This window comes from Stigmatopora argus, chromosome 15 (genome assembly GCF_051989625.1).
Source record: "Stigmatopora argus isolate UIUO_Sarg chromosome 15, RoL_Sarg_1.0, whole genome shotgun sequence".
NCBI classification, from domain to species: Eukaryota; Metazoa; Chordata; class Actinopteri; order Syngnathiformes; family Syngnathidae; genus Stigmatopora; species Stigmatopora argus.
Window position 1 is genome coordinate 5,937,870 of NC_135401.1, and position 24,054 is coordinate 5,961,923.

General features: G+C 39.9%; 1 protein-coding gene and 1 long non-coding RNA gene across 13 annotated transcripts in view; both read left to right on the forward strand.

Annotated features, from left to right (window-relative positions):
* meis2a (Meis homeobox 2a) overlaps positions 1-15,901 on the forward strand; it is a 137,212-nt gene extending 121,311 nt beyond the window's left edge. For 6 of the 12 annotated variants that reach the window (XM_077620227.1, XM_077620228.1, XM_077620230.1 and 3 more), the window contains 4 exons: positions 8,546-8,604; positions 9,890-10,000; positions 10,560-10,659; positions 14,215-14,361. In XM_077620227.1, the coding sequence (XP_077476353.1) occupies positions 8,546-8,604; positions 9,890-10,000; positions 10,560-10,618 (229 nt within the window). In that variant the 3' untranslated portion in view covers positions 10,619-10,659; positions 14,215-14,361. Of the gene's footprint in view, positions 1-8,545; positions 8,605-9,889; positions 10,001-10,559; positions 10,660-12,292; positions 12,380-14,214 lie in introns of all 12 variants that reach the window. The other 6 variants (XM_077620229.1, XM_077620231.1, XM_077620234.1 and 3 more) reach the window with 4 other exon arrangements.
* A 2,297-nt stretch (positions 15,902-18,198) lies between these two features.
* LOC144090367 (uncharacterized) lies at positions 18,199-22,860 on the forward strand. Its single transcript, XR_013305350.1, has 2 exons — positions 18,199-19,602; positions 21,814-22,860. It is a non-coding gene; the product is annotated as an uncharacterized LOC144090367 (long non-coding RNA).
* Positions 22,861-24,054: the final 1,194 nt, after the last annotated feature.

Consider the following 24,054-nt stretch of genomic DNA (forward strand, 5'->3'; position numbering starts at 1 on the left):
GCCTTCACCTCGCTGCTTTTCACTTTGCATTCCTGCCAAAGCCCCATTCTGTCCTTTTTACACATACTGGGGAAAAATAACCAGATATAACAATGATCTTGTGTCATTCACCTAAGTTATGGTGGTTTTGGTACTGAAAAGCTTTATTGGAAATAGGCACATTGATATAGGGGTTCCATCCCATTCATGCTGCTTTTACAGCCTCGAAACTTGGGAGCTTGCGAGTTTTTGGGGGGGTGAGACAGATATTTGTTTGGCTTTTATTATTGCAACTGTCACTTAAGGACAGGGGGCCACAGCGGGTGAGACGTTTGCGTTGGGGGTCTGCCATGCACATCAGAGTCCCTGTGGCCATGTAGCAGTTGCAGCACCACAAACATCCGCTATTTATAACTCCCCTATGCTGGCCTTCACAGCTCAGCTTGTGTGTGTGTGTGAGAGAGTGCATGCTTCTGAATATATGTCAAAGCAATTATGTGCAATTGAAGCTCTTATTAAATTTTCGCCGAACGCTGGGTCTGCCGCTACTACTATGCGGGATCATGGAAACTTCCAGGGTGAATAAACACATTCACTCGCCACGGACACAATTATGAAGAAATAGGTGAGGGGTCGAGATACTGTACTCCCTTATGTATGTCACCATATATCTGCACCATCAATATTTACTGTACTTAATAGTCCAATTAAGAAATGGAATGCAATTTTACTTATATATATATATATATATTGCACCTTTCATAGACAGGTGACAGTCACAAAACCTGTTTTCACATTCATGTGCATTCATACACTTCATACACAGTACTGGTTAATACTCGTTTGTGACTTCAAATAGGTTTGTCACTGGTAGCTGTCAAATACATTTGAACTGGGAGCTGCTGCCACTCCTCCCAGTTCAAATGAATTTCACATCTATCCCTGCCAATGGCGGCCAATGAGTTAATGCTTTTGTGAAGGCACTGCCATCCCACCCAGTTCAATTGGTTTGCACGTCTATCTTTGTCAACGACAGCCAGACTGTTTATTACTCACACCTCTAAAATATGGAAAGCATTTTAACATTTGGAAAGAAAGTTGCACTAGCGCGGTGTAAACATTCTGTAGCACATTTTTATGTTCCTGTCAGTAGAGCGGTAAGTGTATAATAAATCTTGAGTTTTTCTTTCCCACATTACAGTACGATACATTCAATTCCTGTTTGGTTAAAAGGAATAGCAGAAGCATCGTCTGATCCCGAGCAAAAAGCAAGTCGACCGTCCTTATTTCTCTGCCTCGGCTGCAACGGCACTCAATTTGGTTTGAAATATAACGCCTCTATCATGTCATTATCGCTCCCCCTGCTAATCCACAAAGCCGCCCTGTTTGATATGTGACAAAAAAGGGAGGAGAAGGTGGGGGGCGGGGTGTCGGGTCACAGAGTCGCACACTCGATTACCAGGCACTCGACGCAGGGAGAGAAGAATAAAAGGCAGCTCCAGAAGAATCAGACAGAGAGGAGGAAGAAAGTGAAGATGCAGACTGAGAAATCAAAGTTGTTTGATAGCGCTGAGAGGTGAATGGATGCCACAGTAGTTAACCCTCCATAAGGAACGCTATAAGCAGGCTGGAAAATAATGCGGCTGATAGAAGGGGGGGTTGTTGGGGATATGAGGCTTGCCTCTGCATCTCCTCTCCATGTGTAAAACACCTAAAACACTCGTATTCCAATTTACCATTCACCGTCAATGCAAAAACTGTTCATTCGCCTCAGGGCCCAAAAATACCTTATAAAAAAGTTATTCACTGCAATTGATGACTGTAGATGCACAATTACAATGCCACCTGGGTGCAGTATTGTACATTATTCTTGTTCACAGTTAAATAACCCCAGTTTAAACCGTCATGTCGTCCCAAGAGAGTTCGTGTCAAACGAAAGGGCAGGAATGACCGCAGTGTCCGCTTAGCTGTAGCAACCCACGGTTTATTCCAAGGCCCAAGCCACTCCCATTTTTATGTTTTTCGTATCTTTTCCTGACTTTTCCGACCATTTGTCTAACCTTTTTTAATGAGTCCACCTTCCCATCAGTTCATTCCGATGCATAGCAGGATTTGACTTTTACAGTGAAGCCGTCAGCAGAAATCTGTCAGGAATAAGTGCCCGGCGAGAGGCGGGTGAGCAAAGCGTGCCGCAGTGCTATTGATTTATTTTAATTAGCTGCTCGTTAAATCCTGCCAGTTTGCACCGCAAATACGTATAATGCTTTGTCTGATTTATTTATTTTTCCCCCTCCGACTCAACAACTCCACAGTTTTATTTTTGGGGGGTTGGAATGTACGGCGACTAGCGCGGCCGGAGCGAGGCGAATGCAACTTGCAACCGGGGCTGCGGGGGTCCCACAAAAGGCCAATGAGCGCAGTAATAAAAAGGGGAAGAAAAACAGGTCAGTGAAAGTCCATAGAGGAGAGGTGAAACAGTCCCTCTTTGAGAGGCTCACAAAAGAGGATGGAAGGAGGGGAGAGAAAAAAGAGAGAGAGAGTAAGTGAGTGAGAGAGGTATGTAAACACTGCAGTTGCCCCAAACGTGGGCCCTCAACCTCCCTTTAAAAAAAAAATCCAGCAGCCTTCTTGCGCTCACATCTGCACCAAATCAAAGACGGCGGTGAGGTCATGTTCACCCGCCTTACGCCGCTTCAGCGCAGCAAAAGGGGGAGCGCCAAAACATCCCCACGTCAATCCCAGCTCCGCTATTTGTCACATTTGCGGTGATAGCGTATGATGAATCAGCTGATAGCGTTAAGTCCGGCCTGCATGCGTGGGTTACAAGGCTGATTCAATCAGTGTTGTTGTCACTACAGCAGATCAGTGTTGGATGTTCAGTAGCCCGAGACCGCCCCGCTGCAGGGCCGCACCATAATGACTGTTTGCTTATACTAAACGCGACCTCCTCGTCAGCTTTTTTCGGGCGCTTTCTGGTCAAAGGGCTTTTTTATTTTGTATTTTTTTCCCACAACCCTACTTTCTTTTTTAGACTTAAGTGAACGTTTTGCTTCGAAGTTGATGTATAGAAGAAGTGAGTTAGAACTAGCTTCATGTTTAGACGCAGTAGTCATTGCTTTTTGTTTTTTGGTTAAGGTCATTTTTTTCTCCTTTTGATGTATTATTAATTATGACTGAGGCATTCTCTGATTGTCTAACATGGCATTACATTTAAAAGTCATTATTGTATTTAAAGTAATTTAAATAAATAATAAATACACAGAAAATTCAAATTTAAGTTGACCATAAAGACCTATTTAAATTTTTTATTTTACTTTTTAATTTAATGTATTTTCTACTCGTGTGTTACCTATCTGGCATCATTTTTCACCATTATACTACCATTAACCTTTTTCCTGACTAACTTTAAAAATACATTAATTCATTTTAAAAAATCATTCAGCAACGACAAAAGCCACCAGGATTGATTTTATCCAATCACAAGCCATTTGTGGGAAAGGCACAAAAAATATGACTTGACAAACAGGCAAATTTAAACTGTAGCTGCTTCCACTGTGTCTTTGCACACAAAGGTTGTGTTTCTCTTGAGCTTAACTTGTTGCCACGGTAACCAGGAGGCAGCGCTAGAAGTTTGGAGGTGGGGGGTATAGACCCCACTCCACCCTATTCTGGCCTTAGAGCATCTTTTATCAGACCTGAGTCGAACCAATTGAGCTTATCAAGGTCGGCCCAGATAACACTGTTAATAGTGTGTGTTTAGAACAACGCCACCCCCAATCATCCACTAGGCGAGAGACAGGTGTGAGGACCAGGTCAGGTTTTGACCAAAGGGCCCATCAATTCCATTTTTTTAGGCTGTCCCGTGCCGTCTGTGTTCACAACAATACCATAGGGTGTCCCCAGAACCTTCACACAACCCCTGAAAGTGCACATTTTATTATCTGCATCTGGTGGTGCAGCTTATTATTGCCTGCCTCTGCTCAGTGTTCTTGAGCGCACACACACACACACACACACACACACACACACACACACACATACACAGCATGGGAACTCCATGCTGTCTTCAAACAAATAATTAAAGGCAAGGTTAGGGGGTCACGTCGAGGTCATTCCTTGGGATACGCAGCAGAATGTGTACATTCTCCCCAGGAGAGAGCCAACTAGTGTGTGCGAAAGGGGTGGGAGGGGGTGAGAGGGGCCGTGAATGGCGTTTACCAGGTCCACTAGTGTTTAATAAGGACCCCTTCTTCAGCAGCCCCAAACTTGTTAAGCTGTACTTCAATGTCCCGACATACTGTAGGCGGCGCACCCCAGATGCCAAACCTTAGACCAAAGTATCCAAAAGTGCACCCAAGTGCTAACTATTTTCTCACGCGTAAGCGCGAAAACGTACGCACGCGTCTGCCGAGTGTGTCAGCACATTCTTTACAGTACACACAGCCGCCATTTGAGCTTACAGTAGCAAGTCGATGTGCCCTAAAAAGGACTGACACGAGGAGATGGCGCACATGCATGCGTCCGAATGGACGGATGGACACGCGCCGAGACGGACAACAATTCACGGTTTACAAGTGCTCGGGAGCTCCGAGGCCGTGTGGGGAAAATAACAGAGGGTATGAATGATGGAGCCAGGACAGCGGGAGTCCACTTGACACAAGGTCTCGGCTACGCTGGATCAACACGGCGTCCCTTGGCTACTAATATCGGCTCACACACTTTGGGGGGGGGTGGCGCGCCTGTTAAATAGCCTGGCCAGAACACAATGTTGTCTTATACTTAGAGTGCGTGTTAGTAGACTTTCAATTTGTATATTTTTCTATACAGCCGTGCAAAGTGTTATGGAGGTCATCCAAAATAGACTTTTTGGGGGAAATACTCCAGGCAAAGTTTACTTATTTGCTGCGATTTCCTTTGTCCTAGTGTTCGGTCTGTCAATCTAATGCCAGCGAATGTTTTTACCATAAATAGCCATCTCTTTCGGAGAAATTAAAAGGCAATTTTACAAGATGTTAGAAGCCAAATTCACCCAATTTAGAGGGAGTCTTCGGCCGTTTATATAGATATACTTAACGCAAAAATAATAACACTCTCAGTATATACGTATTTATTTGATATTTCATGTTAAGGTAACTGTGTATTTTCCATGAGTGACTTTCTGAGACTTTCAATCTGGCTAAAAAGGCCTTAAAATCGTCATGCAATGACGTCCATCTCTTTGGCCTTCACTTTTTTTGTATGTAGAGGTGATTAGGATTATTTCAAACCAACTGTTTGTTTCTGATTTTGACAAATATGTGCCGGTTCATACCAATGCACAATATTATTTATGTGCGTTCCCATTAATTACTTTTTCAATTTTTGTTTGGTTAACAGCCTCAAGAAGTTTTTACACCTCATGTTGAGTGGGCATGCACTTGCTTACCATCATTATTGACAATTATTCTTTGGTTTGTCAGTTTTTTTTACCTTCAGGCTAAGGCATTGTAAAGATATTATAGTGCTGTTTTTTTTCTTCTCCCTAATTGTGATATCCTTTCTGGTGTCTGATTGACAAAAACCCTTCCTGGTGGTTATAGTAGAGTGCCACCTCTTGGTGGTTCTTCAGTGTGTGCCAATCAGCTTGCAAATTCTCCTTATTCCGTGTGGAAATATCTTATTCTTCACTTGGTTTTTTCAGCTGTTATTGCAGAGCTGAGAGTTGTCAGCGGTATGTAAATGATTCCCCTTTGGTGCGTCTCCTCCTTAAAAACAAGTCTTGGACTAAGCATTGGTCTATTTGTGTTGAAATGTAATACAAATGTGCAAAGAAAGCTTTGTTTCTAGAATAGCTGCTCCACACGTGTATCTTTACATCTCAGTGTGTGTCACAATGCTCTCGTTTCTGGTTAAGTGACTCCAAGCCACACCTGCTAACTGGCTCCTGTTGTCAGCATTCCTTCGCTGAGAAATCATCATGCCAAACCAGGCCTCTCCCTGGAGCGAGTCCCAGCGAGAGAAACGTGAGAGAGAACGAGACAGAGAGGGAGAGAGAGAGAGAGAGCGTGAGGGTGAGGGCCAATCGCCGCAGAGACGGCAGGGGAGAATCTGGCCAATCAGAAGTGAGGTCACCAGTTTGACAACTTTGTCGAGAAAGAAAAGTGAGTGAGTTGAGGAGCGAGCCAGAAATTTGAGAAATGCTAAACATGTCTGCCCGGATAAACAAAAGCTGCTGCGAGAGCAGCGTTCAAGTGTGCACGCAATTTTTCTTCTTTTTTCTCTATTATGACTTTTTAGTGGCTATGTCCAAATGTTTTGACGGGTCTCCAGCAGAAGACAGAAGGCCAAGTTATGTGAATACCAGTCAGGGCCAGATGATCCAAAAGTGATTTTTTTTTTTACATTTATTTTGTATTCACTTGCCATTATAGGCAAAAGACAGTTTCTTTTTTTTAATTTATTTTAGTCTTATATGTGAGCTTGACTTATATCATTTGGTTACATCTTTGCATAATTTACTTATTCTATTTATCTATATTCATTTAACATATTTTGTGTGTTATTTAGTTTTTAAAAAAAGCAATAGAGGGATAATAAGGAACAAAAAGTTGTCTTTGGTGTCAGATTGCCCATCTCTAAGTAAGACTGTCATTGCCAGCGCTGTCACATTTTTGACTTAAAATGACCCAAAAACTCCGAGGGGCGCCGTATTTTTACACACCTGTTTATCTGCGCTTTCTCTTCTTCATGGTAAGCGTGCAACTTGGAGGCGGGCAGATTAGAAGGCGTTTAAAGTTCACCAGGGAAGGTGAGGGCAGGTATCATGGCTTCACGGGGGATTAGGATTCCAAATTGGTTCCAGCTCTACCTTTCCTGCTAATGACCACCTCTTGAGTCATTCTGTATGCTTCGCTCGTGATTTGAAACCACCTTTTCTATTTAATATCAACCACATGGCCGTATACTGGCAGCACTTTTTTTTATGGACGCGAACCACAGGGTTTAAAAAGGAGTTTTGGGAGCCGACTGGTCAGCTTGTGTTTGACGTGGCCCTCAAAAGGAGTTAAAAGGTCAACCCCAGCTGACAGTCACCTCCAAGTGAACCCCCTCCCAAAGCTCCACCACACTGGAAAAGCTCCTTTTTTTTGTGACCTTGCGATTATTTGCCACTAAGACTGGTAATAAAACTTCAGACAGCCTAATTGATGGGCTCGATGACAACAATACCACGTGAAAGTAGCCCATGCCTGGTCCTCATTTCTAGGCAGCTGGAAAAAAAGCAGAAGCCCCTCCTTCCCACAATACATAGAGAAATGGGGACCCATTGTTTGTTCATTTTTTAGCAACAAAAAAATATTACTACATCATATTGAAAAAATATTTTTAGCTCATAACTCAACTTTCAACAAAAACCCAATAACCATTTGGTTAACCACTCATAAGTTACAAATGAAAGAAAATCATGTTACCCATAAATCAAATTTTGACCATTTACCCTTTATTTGAACTTTTTTTTTTAATCATGGCACTCGTGATTTAAATTTTGGTCATTTACCCATTATATGAATGTTAAAAAAAACTAAATTCAATCTTAATTCAAATTGTGAAATGTCTCATTTGAAAATCAGTCAAATCATGTCGATGACATTTAAAAAAAAAAAAAAAAAACACCAGTTGAGCAATATCTGTGAATCGTAAAAACTTGAGTCACTTACAACTAGGATCGACTCATCATGTCTATTCACGATAACATTCCCCGCTTGATGTCAACATCACTAACTGGAGATGATAACGTAACATTACTTGGCCAATCAGTGCTGCGAGGAATTTTTAAATCTTGAATTTGAAAAAAAAAATAACATTATTTTGCACTAAAGTAGGGTTCGGTGAATGCGCATATTGAACTGGTGGTTCGGTAGCTGCAACAAGGTTAACAACCACTGATACAGATGTTACAGCCTAAGAAAATTTGCATTTTTGCAGGTGTATGTAGCAAGGTGGGAAAAGGGGTGGGCAAACCCCGTCTACACAAAAGCGTCCGATGCTTGGTCCTAATTTCTGGGCAGCTGCAGGCACTCTTCCCAAGAGTTGGGGTTCCATTGAGGGGAAGGAAGGCTGAAAGGAAGCATGTGTATCCTCTGTGCTTCTTCATTAAAGCTTACTTTTTACATTCCAATGAGGGGCATCCCGATGCTGTAAAGGGGGGGAGCAGCTTTGGAGACAAGCTGCAGTTAAGTTGGCGTGTGCAGGGCCAAAGTGTCTGAGAGGGGAAATAAAAAAGGACGGCGAGAGAAAGGGATGTGCCACAACCAAAGCCCCCCTGCCTGTGCCCGAGCAGCGGCTAATACTTGAGGAATGTCTCCCCGGTGCCCGTGGCAACGCGACGTAATCAAAAGCTTTATTAAACGAGGGGGGAATAGATCATAAGGAACATTAAACGTGTCCCTCGCAGGGTTCCCAAGTCGCCGCACAATTGCCCTTTTGTTTGTTGTTGTTTTATTTATTTTTTAGGAGTGGGGGGTGGGTGTTGCTGGCGTGAATGTCGGCTTGATTTAACGTTTGTTTCTTGTTGTTCTGTCCTTGCCAGGTTCATTAATGCCAGGAGAAGAATAGTACAGCCCATGATTGACCAGTCGAATCGAGCAGGTAAAAAAAAGAAAGAAAAAGAATGGATACAGTAGTCTTCTTCTTCTTGCTCCTCTCCCCTCCTCTTCCTCCTTCTCCTCCCCTAAAGCCCCCCCTGGTGTGAAGATGTCCTTTCCAAAAATCCCACTCGCATGCACACTGTTGCCCTGTTTCTCTAAAGAAGAGGATGGAGAGGGGGGGAGGTTTGGGTGTCTTACCTCAAGTTACCCCCGCAGACCATCTTCTCAATGTGCACAGACTAATTGGAGATTTCCTATTGGAAGTACACGGATAAAACCTTTGGACTACTTAATAGTTGGTCCATTGTTGTTTTTATACTACATTTGTATCCAATCCCTAATTGGCAGGCGTAGCTTATCCTCCACAATTTAAATATCGGCAATGTTTTATGTTGAAAACAAGAAAAATCTAATAAACTATTTAATCCATGTTAGTCCCTTTCACACAGCTCTTGATTTTTATCAAATATGTAATATTTGGTCTCGTTTTAAAGATAAAAATCTCAATAACTCTCCGTACGACCATTGACAATGAACAGTCACCATTCAACCACTTTGAGGAACTTGCGTTTTGTTAAGATTAAACCAACAATAATCAGACCTTTAACACTCTTCTCAGTTATTAGCACCTTTGTGTGCACTGTTTAAAAAAACTACGCCTTGTGTGACTCTCAGGCACAAATAAAATACAAGACAATGCTTTTTTTATTTGATTTATTAGTATAAATGCAAAGCATACACAGTCATTTCTTTATTTGCGCAACTTTCTTGGATTCACATGAAATATTTGGTCGCCTACCTTCAGTTTATCCCAATTAAAGATCTCTATAATAAATTAGCATGACTAACAGCCACCCAGTAATCCCTGTTGGTTTCATATGATCCGACATAATTCACTTCGGTGCATTTGATCTCCTAAAAGACAAAACCAATGCAGATTGTGTGGTAATATGATAGCAAGGCCTGACTGTATGCTTTCTTTGCCCTTTTTTGAACAATGTTTGTGCTGTACGAGTGTGCCATAACTTAACAGAGCATGTGTGTGTCTGTGTGTGTGTTTGTGTGGGTGTGTGTGTGTGCGCACGCGCCACGCGCCACTCATTGCAGTGCACAAACATGAGAACAATGTCTTACAGTATGTTTGGGCTGGAAGCTGAGACAATTGCTGATTGTCTGGTGTCTTTTCTCTTCTTCTTCTTCCTCTACCACCATCCTCCTCCTCCTCCCCCAATCCTCCTCCACATCCTCCCTATTTTTTCTCATGCCCGCGTGTTGACTACAATCAGGTTTTCTTCTTGATCCTTCAGTGAGCCAAGGAGCAGCGTACAGTCCCGAGGGCCAGCCCATGGGCAGCTTTGTGCTGGACGGGCAGCAGCACATGGGGATCCGGCCGGGTGGTGAGTCCTCTGCGCATCTACCTATACCTATTACGTTACACATTATATACACAGATTTTTATTATAAGTCATATCAGCAAAAAGGAAAGAAAAAAAACACAGTTAAGTTGCATTTTTTGGGGTGAATTTTATTTTATCAGACACACAAACATTTTTACAATATATAAAATGAAATATAACAGCCTTAAAAGTCGTCTCTTAACACAACATGGCTGAATCAATACAATGTAGTAATGTGTTTTCCAAACTTTAATTTTTTTTCCACATTCTTCATCTTCACTATAATTTGGGAACAACTCTGCCAACTCTAGAATTTGAAGGCTCGCCTACAGCGCATTTCGGTGAAAGTCAGTGTGAAAAATAACATAAGTTTCACTCCAGCCAAACTATGAAAATGTGCGACTTTGTCTGCAAAATATAGTATTGAATTAGTTTACATTAGTCCAATTCCTATCGATTGATTCTTCTCTCATCTTCCTTTGCCCTTCCATCCTGCTCTAACTTGTCGTTTCTCTGACTCCAGCTGATTTTCCTCTGGTGTTTTCTCTCCTCTTTCCAGGGCCTATGAGTGGAATGGGGATGAATATGGGCATGGATGGGCAATGGCACTACATGTAACCTCCATCTTGTAAAGCAAAAACACAAAGAAAAAGGGGGAAGTAAGTACTAGGCTCTCTATCATTTGATCTTTTTCATTTTCTTTCCCAGCTTGGAGCCGTTTCACCCTCGGACCTCCCGCGCTTGGTTTTAGGATGCTTTTAGCGCGGCGCGAAGCAAGCGTAGGGAATAGTTAAAGATGAATTAACTTGGGAAAGGGGAGGCTGGGGCCGTCCCGGGACGGGACTTGTGGCGCCAGACAACAAGAAGAGAGGATAGTGGAAGGAACAGAACATTTATTTATTGAGCCCAAATCCCTCCCCCTTCACCCCTCCGAGAGGACGAGGATGCAAATGTCGGGCATTTAGGGAAAAAATAACATCTCCTGGGGAATGGGCTGACAAGGGTTTGCAGTTGGGGGTGGCGGCGGGAATTAAGCAGGCTCCAGTGAAGCGATAAAGAAGAAGTGAAACTGTCCTGAGAGTGACATAAATCTGTCCGGCGAAAGGATTGATGCTCAAATTATCTTATATGCAAAGATGGGAACGTTGCAGTACATTACGCCCCCCTCCTCGTCGGTTACCCCCACCCACGATGAGATATACGGGCCTTGAAAGGGGGGGTGGCATGGCCTCATCCTTCACGGGGGGTTTGTTTTGAGGAGAGATGTGTTTTGATTGTTTTTTACTGGACGGTGACAACTTAAGGATCAGGACGGGGGTGGGCGGCAGTTTGTTTGGGGCTGGTGGGGTGCCCACTATTCAGACATTGCGATTAATTTATGAGGCTGTAGCTTTAGCATAGTGGCTAAAAGAGACACACACACTTGAATAGTAATACGGCAATTTGCAAAGCAAAACACAGTATTCTACCAATGTGAACCACTATATTAAAGGGAACGGTAAAAAATAGTTTACATTTGCAAGAGAGTTGTTCAAAATATTTAAATCCTAAAATTCTTAGGCCTCGGATAATTGCAAAAATACAGTTTAAAAGTACACAAAAAAATGAAATGTCCATAATACCGGTGCCAAATGACACTGATATGACTGTCTTTTGGCCTTTGCCCTCAGGGGAATTAATATTAATGACATCATGAGAATTTCTAAAACGTCTGCTCGCATGTCAGGGAATGACTTCCAGTAAATACTGTCTTTTATTTTTGTTTTTCTCCAAAAGATATGTATGCAACACATTGGGAACCCAATGTCAAATTGCGAAATACATCTTGAGTCACTTCATATCACAATACACAATATAGCGGTCATGTTGCCAGGCTCTAATAACCAGTGTGAAAGTTGGTTTTTGGATGGATTTATGATCTAGTAGCACAGTGCCAAAATGACACACACACACACACACACTATTGCATCTAAATGGAGTAATTGTGATTAAGGTAGCCACGCGGGCCCGTCTCGCCACCTGACATTTGAAAAATGGAGACATATCACATCGCAAAGAGCGTCCGGGGGGCTTCCGAGGATATTTTATCTTAACACCTAAGCTGCGCGCTGGCCAATGAGCCACAATATAATAGCACTTACCTTAATTAAAAGAAGCCTTTATATGCAAATGGTCCGACTGGGTTTTTTCCGACAGGTCAAAGACGCAATTCTGCCCGACAGAGATCATTTCACCCCTCTGGTCTTTACCTCCTCTTTCTCTCTGTCTTCTGTTTTGTCTCTCACTCATCAGCTTGAGGTGGCCAGGGGCGAGAAAAAAAAGGAAAAATCCGGAAGCAATGTTCCCTAAAACAGCCGCGCAGCGACAACATTTGCTCAGGTTGGCTAATTCTTAATACGCAGCCGTATAATTTTGAGACTATTTAATTACGCCGGGGCACTTTTATACGCTTCATGACCAATTACATTAATAGCTTAATGCAGAGGAATATTATTCTCTCTTGATTTGATTACTGCAGCACACAATATGCTTCGACCGGTTACTTAATTACGGCCGCTTGTTGAGCACGACGACGGGCGCTGTGCCGTAACAAGGGGTCTTGACGAGGAGTGGTAGGCGACCGGTATTGTCTTTTGCGTGACGCTCTCGCTAATAAAGGAGAGGATATCGGGGGAGGGTCGACTTAACGCAATGAAACTGCCGCTTCTTCCAGTTTACAGTGTCAAAAAACATCTGCTAGGTCTTTTAACAGGAGCCGCTCCAGGTTATATTGAGGCCAAAGGGGGCACCTCATGCCTATAGACCCCACCCTTCCTTCCACTTCGCCCCGCCTTGAATGATTTATTCATTTTATGACCCCGGTAGTGAGGTTTTAAGAGAGCTGCTCTCACAAATATGTGCATTTCCAATCATCTGACATGGCAACGGTGAGGTATTGGAAAATGGGCCAACCTCTCATCCAATGAGACCAGTCATTAATCTCACAAACACCCCCCCTCCTCCTCCTTCTCCTCCTCTACCGGCCCACCTTCCCTCGATGCTGTGTCCTCCTCTTCCCCTCGCAAAGGCCCTCCGGTGTCATTTCTTAATTGCAGTGTACTAAGGTGCAGGAATGCAGCGAGTGAGCATGCTTAGTGACCTTGCAGTGACCTCTCCCCTCCTATTACAGCTTCTAATCCCCCAGGGGTTCACATTACAAAGCGGGCCGGCCCCACAAACTCAGACCCGAACCAAGAACCAGGCCCCTTGGCTCCAGCAGGCGCCCCCCCCCTTCCTATCCAGTCCTATGTAGTCAGACTCAATGTTGCTCTTAAACAAGAGTGCGTAAAGAAAAGGGAAAGTCAGTCACTCACTAATTTTGTCTTTGTAAAATTATTACAAATGCGGGCCTCAAAACCAGTTTCATTTGGCCAAATATAATAAAATAATATGCCTATTATGAGGAGACCCACAAAAGGGAGTCAAAGCCTTGAAGACACAGTAAGTCTGCAAGAAAAAAAATAAGATGGCTTGTTCTTGAGTTGTAGATCCATCAAAGACCAATTACTTTAACATTTTAAAATTCCAGCTCCCAGAGGCAACATGAGTTTTGGTAGGCATCTCCATCATGAGAAGTGAAGTTCTCAAAAACCTGCTTTTTAAATGGGATTTTTGTTGTTGCCATTTAACCATGTTAAATATCAAGTACTCTGGTTTTGAAAAATTCAAGCCCAAAGTCAATTTCACTTGGCAACAAGTTTTGGTCGGCATGTCGATCATAAGAATATATACAAAGAAAAAAATGTAGATGCCCCAAAAGAGGAGAAACGGGCTGTCTGTGTTTTTTGTCTTCAAGTTGTCACTTTAAGGTCAATTCAGCCCTTTTTGACAATGCCCTTGAAATTTGGCGAAGGCTGATATTTTAAAAAATTCTGCCCCTAAAGCTACTGCCACATGAATGTTGCTACGCATGTCTATTACAAATAGACCTACAAAAATCTGTCCAGCACACAGACACAAATTTCCTGACAGAAAAGCCTTATTGTTCAGTGTTCCGATTGAAACTGGAATTGAGCCTCCTGATCAAACCCACCAGTGCAAAGCACTCTGTATAACCTATCCCTGATTAAACTGGAGCAAGTCCAAGGTTTTTTTTTTTAATTGTTTTGCAATCATTCTGAGGGAAAACAATACAGAGTGTTGACGTGTCTCGTACATGTATTTTTGTCTTTTAGGTCTGCCAGCCGTGCCGGTGGACTACGTACCTCAGAGCGGTCCTATGGGCGTGAGCATGGCCCCGGCTCCTTTCAGCAACCCCCGTCAGATGACCTCCTACCCAGACCAGCTGCGTCACGTGGCCCCTCCTTTCCACACGTACCCCCACCACCCTCACCACCACCACCACCACCACACCATGCTAATGCACGGAGGAACCTCCTCGCCCCACCCGGGGATGTCTGCGCAGAGACCCCCCTTGCTCACGCCCATGGACCCCAGCACTGCAGGAGCAGGCCTGGACATCCACGCCTGACAGTCAGAAGGGAAACTTTTTTTGGCGTTTGCTGCGGCCACTTTTTGATTAAAAGAGAGAAAAAATGCTGTGGCGCCATCTTTTGAGACTTCTTTTTTAAGAGTAACAATCGAAAAAGCCTTTGGGGCCGAACTGAAGAATTCCAGACAAACTGTGATGACCACAACTCTTTTTTTGTCTATTTCTTTTCTAACGTTTGTTACATTTTCACCCGAGCGGAGGACCAAGTTGACTTTGTAAAGTCTTGGGCTTTAAAAAAACTAAACAAAATCGAAAAAACTCCAAACATTTACAGAAAGGAACATCACTCTGGAAGACTTTAAAAAGGAAAAAAAAACTCCAAGAGTTATAACTACTGTAGTATAATGAAAAAAATATATAGGTAAATAAGTTAAAACTTGTTGTTTTTGGATCACTTTTGTGTTTTTTTTAAGTTTTCCCTTTTTTGGAGGACTCGCAGCACAGCACTACGTCAACAAAGAAGATGGAACATCTCAAAAGGCTTCAACAGGGGCCACCAGGTCCTAAATACGCCCGTCACCCCCCCCGCCCCCAAGGCATGATGGGAAAGGCTGCTAGATGACACCCTTGAAGATTTGTCATGCCCCCCCAAACACACTTTTTTTTTTTAAACTCTAAAGGCTCTTGAATGAATGTTTTTTAAAGGAAAACAAACATTGTTTCGAATTGCCCAAGCACTGGATTGTGTTATTTTATTATTATTTTTTTAATACATTTTTTTTTTACTTGCGGACTCTCATTCTTGATGAGCCAAGTGAAGGAAGAAGCTCCACATTGTAGGGGGAAGAAAAGCAATCATACACAAACACACGGACACATGTTGATTGTGCAGCACTGGAGAGAAGCTACCGATGCTAGCCCCCCCTAAACCCCCCCCAAGAAAATGAAAAAAAAAACAACGACAAAAAAAAAACACTTAAATTATGAACTCAATGTTTTTGGGAGGCTTCACAACACACATTAAAAAAAAAGAAAAGAAAAGCTGAGAGACTATTGTAACAAACTTCGTACAGAGTTCAAGTCTATTAATTGTTTCCTGTTAGATATTCTATGTGTTTACCTCAATTGAAAAAGAATGTTTTTTTTGCTAGTTTCAGATCTGCTGTGGCATTGATATTGTATATGTCCATGAATTCCTTCCTCTTCTGTTGGTTTTATTTTGTTTGTTTTTGTTTTGTTTGTTTTCTCAGCACGTGTTTCTCACTAGAAGAGAAGATGCCGTCTCCCTTGAAAGGTTTGTCAAAAATGGAAAAAAAAACAAAAACAAACAAAACGTAACGAAAAAAAAAAAATACCTGTATGAGGACTGTGACGTATTGTTTTAAAAGGTGTTCAGTCACAAAATGCTGTAATAAATATTTCATTTTTGATTTTTGGTAGATTTCTGCCTGATTAACTTATGTGTTAACGGTCATGTTTCAGCACATTTTAGCAGCATGTTACTATTGTTGTTATCTTAATTCACAATAATACAGTTTAGGCCTTGATAGAACAGGTCAAGTTAAAAATGGTTATAAAAACACTGCTTTTACAAATCAATAGTGGATTTATTTTTAGTGCATAAATATGTTTAAAAGGAAATAGTTGTGCGCACATGTTTACACATGATTTTTCAGTAGGATTCACATTTAACTATTTGGTTTTTAACAGTACACGACTCATCGAAACAAAAGCAAAATGAAGAACAATAATGAGAGTATCCCTGTTTATTTATCAGACATTCCTGTGGGAAAAATGACTTTTTTTTTCTTCCAAATCCTCATAGGGAATGTAAATTTATGAGCACAGTTGTATCGTAAATTATTATTTCTTTTAAAAACACCCATCTGGGAGGACAAGTAAAATATTTGAAGAGTAGAATATCTTGGACAGCTATTAATAAAATGATCATTTGGTATATAAGTATATATATATATAAAAATCACAACAACAACAATAAAATACATCGCTTCAGAGAAAAACTAAAACTACAAAGTTGTTTTAGAATAATCCCTCAAAAGCACTGACTCTCATATGGAATTATGGTACTGGTTACATCTATCTAGATTATTATTTTCATTATTATTATTTTTAAACGTATTTGTGGTTCATGTTATTTGTCTGATATTGTCATTGCTTTAAAGGTACCTAAACATCATTTAAAGGTGAGCAGGGCTTCAGGCTGAATTTAAATGACACATCATTTGTGAAGATAAAAAAGGTGGGACTACATAAGTGGTTTTACTTCTTCCTACCCCTTTTTTGAACAGATTTTTTTATTGACAGATTGCTGATAGTGGACTAGAGGTACTGCCACAGGGAAAAGGACTAGCTTTTGTTTGTATATGTGTGAATGAATCCACATATGTTTTTACCTTTTTTTGATAACGTGAAAATGAATCCATCATAGGCTGGTTTCTGAAATTGCAAGAGCAGTCGTCAAACTCAACAAATCCAGCACAACCTTGCTGAATTAGACAATAATTTGAAATTAAAATTACATATATTCGGAAAGAAACTTGCAAAAATATATATATTGGGGACAAATATGAAGAAGTAAAGCTATGAAGAAAGAAAAATATTTAGTTTCAAAGAAATACAATGTAAATAGGAGAAATGGATGACTATACAATGCCCCCCCCCCCAAAAGGGGGGGTCTTCTCTTACAAAGTGATTTTCCAAATGGATTTATAACTCAACATATCCAATATTTGTAGGCAGTGTTTCAAACGAAGCAGGGAAGAAAGTGGAACAAATGTTCTGCTGTCTTTCAGGCGTTTGACAGCGACGTCTGTCGACCATTGTGAGTACTACAGTGCAGCAGCCTCCTCGGGCTCGAAAAGGCCCTTTCTCTCTTCTTTTATCCCCCCCTTCTCTTCACCTCCCCCTCTCTGTCTCTTCCACTCATTCTTCTGTTTTGTGAGGAACCGGCCTGCCCTAACCATCACAGCATCACATTGGGAAATATTCATTTTCTTTTAATAATTCCAATCATACGTGCTTATTTTTATTTTATTTTGATAGTAAATAAATCTAAGTTGCATCCCAGATGTAAATAATGTTAAATATAATGTTTTGTGACAAGCTTCAAGTGTTACCTAATCACTTGATTTTATTTCTCACATGGCTCATATTAGGGGGCATTTTAAAAATGATCAAATCAATTTTCTGTTTGTTTTTAATTCATTTTTTTCACGTGTATTTTGCTATTTCCATTTGTTTTACGCGTGGTTAGTATTTAGAGATGTGTTAAAAACACAAATGCATTGTGAATATATCTTAAAAAAAGAATTTGTAATTTCATCAATAATAGTTGGCAATTATGTTACTTTGTTCTTTTTTTACATCCAAAATAGCGACGTATAATATTGATAATTGCGTTTTCTGCATTATATATATATATATATATATATATATATATATATATATATATGTATATATGTATGTATATATATGTATGTATATATGTATGTATATATATATATATATATATATATATATGTATATATCTGTATATATATATATATATATATATATATATATATATATATATATATATATATATATATATATATATATATATATATATATATATATATATATATATATATATATATATATATATACACACACACTTTATTCTTATTGTTCACACCATTTTAAATACATTTTGGACAAGCATTTTTTTACAGCGTAAATCTAGTTGACAAAAAAAATAGAAGTAAAAGCTGACGACTAATCTTGATTTTTTTTCTTCCTTCAAGATCCAAATTTCCACACATCACACTCAAATTGTCCTAACAATTTATTTCATCTCAACATTCGATTATATCAAAACCTCCCCAATTGTCCACACCCTCTTCTTAAAAATGCATTTTCCTCTCACCTGAATTTCAACCGTCATTTTATTGCTTTTCCATTTCCCCCCCCAAAAAATAGACAAAATCAGATGGGAAAAGGAACAAAAGATAGGGCAAAACATGAGGACGATTTTCATATTAATAGTTTTTTTTCTCATTTTCTTTCTTTCTGTGCTCTCCTCTCAATGCAAGTCCACCATGGCCCCCCCTCCCCGGACGAGACAGAAGGTAGATTGCCTCTCTGCTGTTTTCCTTGCGTCCGCGTGTCTTGACAGCGGATGATGGATGATCCGAGCTCCACCAAACAACTCCTCCCCTTCATCTCCTCCTTGTCACCCCCCGTGCTCCCCCAAATCGAAATGCAACAGAAAAATCCACCCAAAGTCCACCCGTTTAACATGTTTAGTGGGATTTAGCTCTCCCTTTTTTTCCAATCTCGATTTTGATTTCCACATTTTCGCATCCTAAGTATTTCTATGACGACGTTATGCGGGTCACGGGTGGACGGAAAATGGTGTTGTGGGGGAGCGTGAGTGGGAGTTAGGGGGAGGAGGTGGGACGAGGGGGGGGGGGGGGTCCGCATTTGGCCTGATCATTTATCAATGTCAGCCACATAATGATTCTCCCCGCAGTCACCCTATTGATGAGGATAATTACATTAGCTCAGAGTGAGTGATCAATAAAAGCCTGCGGAGAAAATGCTTTATTATGGCCAGCAAGCACTAAAAAAAAACAGAAGAATGAGAGAAGGAAAAAAAAAGAAATGTTTTATTGGAGCTCGATAAAATGGAGAAGAAAAACAAAGATGAGGACTTTCCTTAGTGGAAAATGTGATTCTTATTTTTTTTAAAATAAGCACTATTAATAATGCGTTGCTTTGTTAATATTCATTCTGAAATGTGGGAGTTGTGTGTTATTTTAAAAGGACATTTGGGGTGCTTGAGGAAAATATGTTTTTCAAATTGGTATGTAGGTTTAGATCAGACCTGAGCAATTCATTTGAGAAAGGTCCGCAGTGGGTGGAGGTTTTTTTTGTTCCAACCCATAAGAGGAAACCTTTCCACCAATCGGGTGTCTTTATTAGTGCAATCAGTGGATTGCAGTCAGGTGCTTCTTGTTTTTGCAGAAATATAGTTAGTTTCTGTCTGTGGTGGATCGGTTTTAACAAAAACCTGCAGCCAGAGCGGGCCTCAAGGACCGAATTGCCCAAATCTGGTTTAGATGATCGGGTGGTAAGTTTGTTTGAATTCAGACCATGCAAATTATGATGCATTATTTTTTTGCCTAAAACTCGCATTAACTATTGAATGTTGGCGTAACATTTTTTAAATCAATTTCTTGAATTATATTTCACCTTTTCAATTGTAGGAAGGCAACTTATAAAGCAAATAAAAATAACTTCAACGTTGCTTTAACTATAAATAAATAAACATGCATATAAATGCCTCTTACTGGTCATTCACGAATTTCTATTCAATTTTGAGATCCAACAAAAATTCATAAATGAAAACGTTTGCAGGTGATAAAAATCTGCAAATCTGCTATAGCCAGTAGACAATTAAGATCAGTGAATTCTATATTTTATTATTAATATTATTACTCTTTTTTTTTAAGGAGTGATGCCCTTTCTTTTCTTTCACACTCCAGCAGGCGCTTGTCTGCTTAAAAATGAGTGACACTCACCCACAACCCCCCTTGAATTAAACACACACCACAGACCGAACTAAAATAAATCTTAATGAGGCAAAAGAAAGAAAGAAAAAAAAAAGATAGAGATAATAAGTCAAAAACAGGAGCCGCAGGGAGGCTTTAAGAATGCACTAGTGACCACTTGGGGGACAAAAAAAATAGAAGGATAAAAAACGAAAGTAGGCCTTGAGACATTCAAAGTCTTCATTTCGATCATTTAAAATTGAATTAAGAAAGCCTACAGGCCATAACAGCGAATATTAATTCGTTTTTAATCTTATTTGTTTTCCACATGTCACATTTTGCCCTAAAGGTTTTTTGACCATCTCTTGCACAGATTTTTTAAAATTGTATTTTAAATGTATTTTATCATTTTACATAACCATTTTTTTCTTTTATTAAAATGTATGACATACAGATGGGAAATGTTCTCATCAAAAATTCAGCATTGAGTAATTGTATTACTCTTATAAGCTTAAAAATACGAAAATACGCTTTAAATGCTGTGTGGCATTGATTCATATGCACGTCATTAATTAAAGACCGCAACTAGTGACCCCTACAGGAGGCTAAAATAAGGCAGCCGTCAAATAGATGTGAGAAAGAATAATAATTACTAAGTACAGAGTAAGAGAATCATAGTGGGGCTGTGTTCATTTTTAGTGTGTGTGTGTGTGTGTGTGTGTGTGAGTGTTTTCAAATTTATATCAATTCATAGTGGGGTTGAATGGATTTTTTGACCCAAAATAAACAATATGTTAATAAAAGTAATTACAAGAACAAAAGGGGGGGAACACAAGAAAGCAGCATTGTGAATTAGTGGTGGGGTTCACCATTTTTTTTTTAAATATGAGTACCCCATTTTTGGAAAAATAGGCCAAATGTTATTTTCAATTAGAGGAAAATCTCCTCCAAATGAAATTAACCAGTATTTTAGTACAGCAGTTGTATTGGCCTGGTGGGCTCTCATGAAAAAATCTTGATTAAGATGGTGGATTCTTAACAGGTGGAAGGGGGGGAAACAAAAGGGGACGTTGTCCAGGGTACGTTAATGACAACTCTTTTTTAGATTGAGATCTCCATTGGTGTCGTATAAGAGAAATGTCAGCTTAAATAACATTTGGTGGTGAATGTGTTCAGTGTTTTTTTTTTTTTGCATTTGCCTAAAAACCACAACCTTTAATGTTACAAAAAAATCATAACCAAAACAAAAAACTTAATGTTTTTCTTCTCCAGTTTTTCTGTTACATATTCTAGGACCTGGAAATGGCTGTGATAGTAAAATATACATAAATGATAAAACCCAGAGCCAACAGTATAGCTATAAAATAGTATTTTATTTTGGGTTATACCAGGTTTAGAAAACAGCAGTGATTCCAAGATATTTTTCATCTTAAGTACACATACTTAGATTTTGGTATGCGTTGATATTCTACTGCCAATCTTGCCAGTAGAACATATTTCTTAACTTGTTATTCAGAGTAATCTATAGTCGCCCGTCATTCTTCCTAGTTATTTATCTATCTCACACACTCAAGTTGATATGTTCCTACGATTTTTCACTTAAATACACCAGATAACTAAAATCTTAGTCTATATTAATGCATATCTTTCATTGTCATTGACAGAAATGTCTGTTATACATTTTTCTGATAAGTTTGGGCGTCAATAATTTTTGACACTTTATTTTTGGGGCAAAATTACAGCAGTAGAAAATTGGACGTAAAGTAGGAGTGTTTTGTTTTTATCTCCAGCAGACAATAAATGCACTGTGTTCAACTCTGGCGACATCAACATTCTGGGCGATAATGACCGGCAGCTGACGTCCTATCTTATCTTCAGTCAGGTAGCGGTGTACCTGAGGCGGTGGGGGTGGGGGCTTTAACGTTAGCGATAAGTAACTTCTGGACCAATAGAAAACCTAGCTGGTCTGACTGTGCGGGTTAATGGAGAACGCCACTGGAGACGGGAAGTCCTCAGAAAAGTGAAAAGCACTTTATAGTACACCTGAATGCCCCAGCGTTGGGTTTCCCGTCCCGTTCCCGGTGGGAGAAGCCCATTACGGAGCCCTAACACAAGGTGGTTGCAAGCGGTGCGAAGGAGATCAAGTGATGTGATTGACAACATCACGTCCCTCCATTCATCAGGTGACCTGAGGGGATCCCCGTGGGATCTGCTGGGGTTACATTGAAGAACTGGACACAGATGAGATAAGACTTTCTCAAGGTGTAAGAGTTCACAGGAGCATTGGGCGGCAAACTAGTTGACACTGAATGAAAAACAGTTGCGGGTCAGTGGAGTAAGGGTCCGTTTCAAGACACGGTTCATCGACAATGTATAACACGATAGGCAGAAATGGCACGTTAAGGTCAATGTGGCCAGGGAGTGTTTTGGGGTGATGAAAATAATCAAAAAAAAGAACCAAAGGGAACCAACTCAGCCTTTTCCCATTTTACCTGTCGGAAATCTGTTCTTTCTTAATTAAATGACCATGTATAGTAGAGCTTTTTCCTTCAAAAAATGACTATGTATGGTAAGGCTTTATTCTGGAAAAGTAACCATGTGTGACCATGTATAGTAAGGCTTTTTTCTTGAAAAAAAAATGACAATGTACAGTAAGGCTTTTTTTCTTGGAAAAAATGACCATGCATAGTAGAGCTTTTTACTTAAAAAAATGTCCATGTATAGTAAGGCCTTTTTTCTTGAAAAAATGACCATGTATAGTAAGGCTTTTTTTCTTGAAAAAATGACCATGTATATAGTAAGGCTTTTTTTATTGAGAAAAATGACCATGTATAGTAAGGCTTTTTTTCTTGAAAAAACGACATAGTATAGTAAGGCTTTTTTTTTCTTAAAAACACAACATAGTATAGTAAGGCTTTTTTTCTTAAAAAATGACATAGTATAGTAAGTTTTTTTTTCTTTAAAAAAAAACCAAAATAGTATAGTAAGGCTTTTTTCTTAAAAAAATGACATAGTATAGGAAGGCTTTTTTTAAGCGAGTGAGTTCAATTCCACTCTTTGCAATTCTCAAATTGTTTATTGAGGTAATGAAAAGGATAGATATAACTTTCAATCCTGAAGTCACTGTGGTCCAGTGGCAAAGACAATGGATAGAATCTAAGGTGGACACAAGTTCAAATCAGGAGTGAGTTAAATTCCATTCTTTGCAATTCTCAAATTGTTTATTGAGGTAATGAAAAGGATAGATATAACTTTCAATCCTGAAGTCACTGTGGTCAAGTGGCAAAGACAATGGGTTGAAATTTAAGGTGGACACAAGTTCAAATCTGGAGTGAGTTCAAGTCAACTCTTTGCAATTCTCAAATTGTTTATTGAGGTAATGAAAAGGATAGATATAATTTTCAATCCTGAAGTCACTGTGGTCCAGTGGCAAAGACAATGGGTCTAAATTTAAGCTGGACACAAGTTCCAATCAGGAGTGAGTTCAATTCCACTCTTTGCAATTCTCAAATTGTTTATTAAGGTAATGAAAAGGATGAATATAACTTCCAATCAGATCATTTCAGAAGTCACTGTGGTCCAGTGGCAAAGACAATGGGTCAAAATTTAAGCTGGACACAAGTTCCAATCAGGAGTGAGTTCAATTCCACTCTTTGCAATTCTCAAATTGTTTATTGAGGTAATGAAAAGGATGAATATAACTTCCAATCACATCATTTCAGAAGTCACTGTGGTCCAGTGGCAAAGACAATGGGTCTAAATTTAAGCTGGACACAAGTTCCAATCAGGAGTGAGTTCAATTCCACTCTTTGCAATTCTCAAACTGTTTATTGAGGTAATGAAAAGGATGAATATAAGTTCCAATCACATAATTTCAGAAGTCACTGTGGTCCAGTGGCAAAGACAATGGGTCAAAATTTAAGCTGGACACAAGTTCCAATCAGGAGTGAGTTCAAGTCCACTCTTTGCAATTCTCAAATTGTTTATTGAGGTAATGAAAAGGATGAATATAAGTTCCAATCACATCATTT